The sequence below is a fragment of the Fulmarus glacialis genome, unplaced genomic scaffold (genome assembly GCF_000690835.1).
Source record: "Fulmarus glacialis isolate BGI_N327 unplaced genomic scaffold, ASM69083v1 scaffold9326, whole genome shotgun sequence".
NCBI classification, from domain to species: domain Eukaryota; kingdom Metazoa; phylum Chordata; class Aves; order Procellariiformes; family Procellariidae; genus Fulmarus; species Fulmarus glacialis.
In genome coordinates, this window is record NW_009218738.1 from 8,515 (window position 1) to 15,782 (window position 7,268).

At 39.9% G+C, this 7,268-nt stretch overlaps 1 protein-coding gene across 1 annotated transcript in view; it reads right to left on the minus strand.

Annotated features, from left to right (window-relative positions):
- Positions 1–713: 713 nt before the first annotated feature.
- The window catches only part of LOC104078480 (suppressor of tumorigenicity 7 protein homolog), a 56,196-nt gene continuing 49,641 nt past the window's right edge, over positions 714–7,268 (minus strand). The window contains exon 12 of the mRNA XM_009580128.1: positions 714–1,034. Coding sequence (XP_009578423.1) covers positions 939–1,034 — 96 coding nt within the window. The 3' untranslated portion in view covers positions 714–938. The remainder of the gene's footprint in view (positions 1,035–7,268) is intronic.

Below are 7,268 nucleotides of genomic sequence, written 5' to 3' on the forward strand. Positions count from 1 at the left end.
AGGATAAGATTTCCTGAGGTAAGCACTAATGACAAAACACCAACCTCTCTATTAATTGTGCATGAACTAACACCAGTTTTGCTAATGAGTTCTGGTCTCAAGCAACAGTTTATAATGCTGATGTTTAATTTGTACAGGAAAAAGTACCTGCTTTTTCACACTTGAAAAGTACTAGTAATGCAATAAAAACTCAGCAAGAAATACATAAGAGCATGAATGCAATGCAATGATCACCCACTACAGGTAAATTTGTCTTCAATTCTCTGCCATTACTTACGCTTTGTTCTGTAGATAGAGAACAAAGCATGGAGCTTCTGGAGGTACTTGAAATAACAGTGGTGTGAAGAAAATCTGTAAAGTATGTGAACTTTTTGAAAATTCAAATGAGGATAAAACTCACCTCTGTGCAGGGATGGGAATCAGAAGCCCAATGTCCCATCCAAACTGCCTGGAGAGCCTAAAGCTGCTTTAAGCAAGAGCTTTAACTGTCTGGAAGCCTTGTCTAGACTGTCTCTAGTGGTAAGGGCTTCACCCTAATTGAACTCCGTAAGAAAAGGCAGTGATACCATGGCTTAATTTTAAAGTTATTAGTGTGTTCTTATTAACAACGGAAAGCCAAGCCCTAGCTGTGGTGAAGCAGATACACCACACATGTTTAAGAACACAAAGTACAATCTGAGCTTTGAAGAAGCAGCCAAAAGACAGCAATGCTGCAATACACAAAAGTTTATTTTAAGTTTTTCTTTTCTGAAGGCAAAATATAATAGAACCTAACATCAATGTATTTTGTACAACAAAACAGTTTTTATATGAGAACAGACAATCCATGAAGAATTTTTAAGTCTTAGAACTGCTTCCCTTTTTTATCATGCTTTCTTGTGGTCAACAAAAAGTTGGCACAGAAGATGTCATGGCAGTCAGTCAGTGGGCGTGCTCCCTCAGATCCTCGTCAACTGGTGCCACAGGCTGGAGGGCAGGATACTTTCTACTTTTTCCATCACAAAATTTAAAGGGGCAAAGAGGGTGCTGAGAAACTGCAAAGAAATCAGATACACATTCAGATCAAAATCCAGGAGAAGAGAGAGAGAGAAAGCTGTCCAATAAGACAAGAAACTCTTGCTGCATTCCTCTGTAAAATCCTCCAGCATGATAAAAATTATATAATTCACATATAAAGACTTTCTGCCAAATTCTGAGTCTTGCATATATACAGATTTTTTGATTTTGCAGTAAAGAAAGACAGAGCCGCATTTTTATGAAGATCAAACTGATGAACTACAAAAGTTTTCACACATCTCACATCCTAGATTCAGGCTCACACTGAAGCCACTGAAAGCTCAAACCAAAACGTACTGAAGGGAAAGAAAGGCTTTTTCATAACAGCAGAATCTGTCAGACCACCTCTCAGACACAAAAGGCGCGTCTTTAAGTTCAGGTTTAAAATGGTTCTGGGTTATCTATAGATCTGCTATATACACTGAGGCATCACTAACGGAAATTATCTTAACCTCCTCCCTCTATTACAGAACACAGTTGGCCATGTTGAAAGAAGTTTCAATATATTAACGTTAGGACAGGCATATGTGACAAAAATCAAACGAACAGAGACCATTTGATCACAGGAAAAAAACACTGTCAGCTACACATCTCAGAACTCAGGTACTCAAAGCACTCCCAAAATTTTGGGAAATACATATTAACTTTACATTAATTGCAATTCAACTGTACATATTACATACAGCTATATGTCGCGGCCCTATACGTGTATGAAAGAGTACAATTATATGCAAAGTCAGCCACCTCGAGACTGTGAACTTTGTGGCTTCTAACCATCTAGGCTGATGCGACTTCGCTAAAAATAAACAATTCTGTTTGGAACTGATGCGCAAAGAGCTGCAAGAGGTTTGTGTTTCAGTTACTGCTCTGCAGTCAGCAGTAATAAAACATATAAACTCTGCTTACTGCACTGATGTGTATATTAAGTCTGCTTGGTAGGTCAGTATTAAAGCAAATCTGGTGCTGGATGTGTTCTCTTTTTGCCCACAAGAACTCTGTCTCCTGACAAAAGAGAGCATCAAACTTTATATATAAACACACATCCCTTTTCATGTTCTGAATTTGTCCCATATACCTTTAGGCACTTAAAGGATGCAGACATAGGGTTCTGGTCCTCCTGTAGTCACTGAAGAGAACTAAGCACTTCCAGAGAATAATTCTACCCATCACAGGACCAGAACTGCCCTTTGAAATTGTCTCTTCCCTCTATACCCCCAGCTACAGAGAGAGCCGGCGCGGTCGGGCTTTGTCTTCTCCCGCAAAGCAAGGAAGACTGCGGCACGGTGTGGGGTGCTAGTCTAACCCAGCCACACTCCTGGACTGCTAGCACAGCTCCTAACACAGTTCTGGCCCATACCAGCTAGTCTCTCTTCAACAAAGACCAGGCAGAGTTTGGGGATAGCACAGGGCAGGGACAGTTCCCAGCAGCCAGCGAGGATGGGCCATCCTGCCTTTGAAGGGAGGAGAGGTTAGAGGTACAGACGTGAACTGTGATATGTCACTTGCCTTTGGAGCCACAGAACAAACAATATTTTATTACTTAATACAGATATGGTCTTGGTCTCTAATTTAGGTTCGTAAGTATCTAAAGTTAAGTATGAAAAATGCAGTTTCAAAAACTGTTACAGGTCTGTGTGCTGCTGAAACACAGCTATACATGGCAAATGTATTTAAAACGTTTCAAAATTTCAATATCCAACAGCCAGAGATTATAACCATTTCATGGTATCAAGCAAGAAAATATCTGCAGTTTCACTGTTTACCAAAATGGGCTCTATGCAGAGTTTAAGTGTAAAAACATACGATGTTTATGATGCTTATGCATTTTAAAGGCAATAGTAAGCATTCAAATTCTTTTTTTCCTCTTCGACATGTTTGCATACCATACAGATACTACATCATGGACAACTTGTGCATCATGGGAAAACCAGGTAACACCATCACCGGTAATGAAATTTTGTCATAAGCACAGGTCAAAGAAAAATCTTCTAACTGAAGCTAAACAGAGTATTTCAGTTGTAGTGCTAAAGGTCAAGCTGTATAACGTGAATCCCAGCTGAATTAATGTAACACTGACTTACTTAATCTTAGAGTTTGCTATTACTATTTCAAGTGGCTTAGGCCAAGTAGAAGCATTCCCTCTGGCTAAGCTGTGAACTGTTTAAATAAATATGTCACTTTAATTTTGCCAATTGCAAAAAGCTCACTAGAGGATATTTTCTGCTCTTTGAGTAGCACTTGATCTATGTGGTAGGCTTGCACCATCACATCTGCTTGGATAAAACTCAGCTTTGCACTCAGTGCAAATTACATACTTGTTAAATCAATTAAACAAGAATAATTTGCCTGACAGTAAGCTTTACTGCAATTCATAGGAAGTTTGTTGCTGAAGTAGTCGACTGTATCCTATAACAAACTCAGTGAAGTATCTGTAGCTTAAAACAAGCCAAGTTTTTCTCCACCTGGAAAATTAGTTGGTCTACCAAAAAAATTTACATTCATGGATACCAAAGCCTGGCTTCACTGAAGTCCAAGCAAAACCTTTGCTGACAGCAAGAAAAAAAAATTGTATAAGCCCATGTAAACAACATCTGTGCTGGGGCTGTCTGGCTCTCGGAAAGCTCCTGGTGCTCCTGTCCTCAGACACCACTGGCAGATGCTTGTCCTGCTTGTTTGCCACATGGTAGCACCCAGGAGGGCTTAATCTGCATTATACGTTTTGGTTTTTTAATTTTTTTTTTTCCCTTTCCTTTTGACACTGACTGTTTTTTTCAGCCCATGTAAACAACATCTGTGCTGGGGCTGTCTGGCTCTCGGAAAGCTCCTGGTGCTCCTGTCCTCAGACACCACTGGCAGATGCTTGTCCTGCTTGTTTGCCACATGGTAGCACCCAGGAGGGCTTAATCTGCATTATACGTTTTGGTTTTTTAATTTTTTTTTTTCCCTTTCCTTTTGACACTGACTGTTTTTTTCCACACGAAACGGAAAAAACAGCACCAGCAGTAGCGTAAGAATTCAGGGTGGCAGAATTGGTGATGGGAGACCTGTAAAAAGTTTGCTATTATTATTCTGTATTTTAAAAGAAAACTATCAATCTGGCTATTTCAAAGCTGCCAGAGAGCAGCTTTCTGGGACCACCTTCTGAATAGCACCATTTGATCAAAACAGATATGCAAAAGTATCTTTCTAAGCTTTTCCACTGCGTGGCTGGTGTTTACATGGAGGAACTGACTATTGCTCACTCCCTGTGATCTGATCTACATGTTCCCTACCTCAGCGTCTGCAGAGGTCCAAGCAGATGAATTATCTCCCTGGGCAAACCTGCTTGCTGAACTGAGATCTCATTCATCATACAGGAAATATTGAAACAGACCATATCAGTGATCTCAGGCAAGCAAAGGAATCAAATCAGAGAAAAATTAGTCTTTCTGAAGTTTCACTCATTTTAAAAATTTAACTACACTTTTAGACACGACTGTTGCCTCGAATTATATAGTGACTCCCTTGTTAATACAACTTTCAATTTTATTTAAGATACATTCTTGTTGCTACCATGTTATGAAAGGACCTGCACTTACATACTTTTAACGATTTCCCAGATATTGTTGTATTTCTGCATGACAATGAAAGAAATTTAATAATACCTACATTGTGCTGACAATTTTATCCAACCCATGCAATCAGAAATTTGTTCTGCTTGTATTCACATCTTAAGTGATCTTCAAAAGCCTTTTGTTAGAAAGCCTAGCAAAAATTAAAACCACAAGCTGTGAACATACTTCTCCCTAACCGAGTGAAAATGCTAAGATCTACCGTCATTTTAAAGTTACTTATATTCAGTCTGACAAAACAATCAAAGAAGAACTGGATTCTTCCAATTTTATTATGGGAAGAATCAAGCTTACTTCCAGGTACAACATTACCAGAATTGGCTGGATGCAGTTGGGAATATCTAAACTTGCTGCTGAACTGGCAGGCAGCATTCAGAGCAGGTTCTGGCTCTAAAACATGGGTGCACTGATGGAGTTTGGTGAATTCCATCCTATGTTGAACCTCCCAGAAGAGGAAAGTAGCTTTAAAATACCTTTGACTGCTGCATCCAGCGAGAGAACGCGGGCTGCCCTAAGGGACTGTCACAGTGGCACAGGCCGCCTTTGGCGGTCTCACACATGGAAGAGGTCTTCAGCATTCAAGGGCTTTTTCTGCCTTGAAGAACCCAGTGTCTGGGTTAATGGGCTATGGAAAAGGTGCAAGAAGATGCTACATGGAGGACAGGTCAAAGCCAGTTCCCAATCATGCTAACCTATTCAGTTTCTGTATAATATGGTAAAAAATAATTTGCAGTAACATAAGCCTGGGCCATGATGGCGATACTGCATCTGTGCAATGCTTTTGGGATTGGCAGGCATAAGAGAAGGAATAATTTTGACCTGTTGAAATTAAAGCATACGTGCACATTTTTCAAAATGTAATATACCACATCACAATGAGTACCAACCATACAGGAATAGGTAGTTCAATGCACATAACCACAGTAACAGTCAGCACAGGCCAGGGCTGGCCAACCTCTTCTACTCTGTTCTGAATTCTCAGCTGCATTTCAGAGAGGTATCTGCTATGATTCTCCTCCATCTTATACACCTGGGCTACTTTTCCCAGAGGAGACAATAAAATGAGCTTTCTGAATCAAAACCTTTCTATGAGCTACTAAATGAATGTCACAGGCTTAAATTCTGCCCTTCCTATGTACAACAAAAACTCAGCTGCTGCATGTGGTGGTTTATGAAGATTAAGATACAGCTAAAACAAGTCACAATACATGTTAACTGACATACTAACTGCATCCATACAGGTTCAGAGATCTTGAGTGATCTTGCCAACTTTATGCACATAATGCAGCCCACATTTCAATTCTAACTGTCTGTGCTTATTTTACTAACTAGGAGCTTTACCTGCTCTGATGCAGAACTTAATAACCACATACAGAGTCTTGGGGTATCTATTCTATTAACACCAATGGCAGCTGCACTTACACATCAGGGAAATAGATCCTTCTGGTCTGACTCTACTCCTCAAATGGCTTTGGAACCTGGAAGCTCCAAATCACGGAGAAACAACTACTAACACACCACCAGTGTAACTTTTGATATCTCTGATTGCACTCAGCAACCAAAGCCAGGTGAGTTAAGCTCATGCAAACATGTTACCAATTTTCCAGTAGCTCACTGCCTATAGGAGGAGCACTAAGTACAAAATCTCATCATGCTGCCAGCTTGAGATACATTCTTTGCTCAGGGTACAAGGCTGACAAGCACAGGAACAAGGCTAACAGGGACAGAATTGGGGTCATTAACTGTGACAGTATCAGAAAACTTCAGATTACATTGAAAGAGCCCCCAAACAACGGTCATGCATTTCAACAACTTAAGGAAAAAGAACACAAAATAAGCTTTACAAAGAAGTTTAAGATCATATGCCTGAGTTACACACTTTTTGTCCACCAAATGCCTATGTATACACTCAAGAAACAAGAGAAAGTAGTAATATTTCAGGTATGTTTCAGCATTTCTTGCTTATAGAAGTGGTATCTTTCGCTACAGCTAAACTTATTTTCTCTCTTCTAGAGCTAATGAAAGAAAATTCTTGATGCAAGAACTGTTGCTGTACCAGACCTCTATCACTCACAAGCCTGGGTGGTAGAAGATCTGCTTCACCTGCAAAGGGAGTCCCTCGTCTTTTGCAAAGGAGTTTGAGGAAGTACTTACAATCTGGAATTTGCCAAAGCCTTTCAGCCTTGCCTCCTCCACCCCACCTTCTATGCCCCCCAGACCAAAAGCACCAAAGACATTAAAAACAAGGCCAGGAGGCTATTTTGGAAACACAAGACCTACAAGAGATACAAATAGATCTGAGAAAATATATTACAAAAGAGGATATTCAGTATTTCTTGGAGAAGGAGACAGTTTTTTTATTATTTTAGAACTTTTCTGTAAGTGGATTTTTCATATCCTAGCACTGGAGCAGTGATGTTCTTGGTTGTGCAAAGAAAAAAGCATGTTTTAGCATAATTCATGGTCCTTCCCCCTCATCCTCCAAAATTTATTAATCCTTGGTGGATTAAAAAAGCAGAATTAGCAGAGACTTCCCTGGATGTAGTGAAGAAAAGTTATGAGGGAAATATTGAGACTGCTTCCTTCATGGCAGTTTAGGGA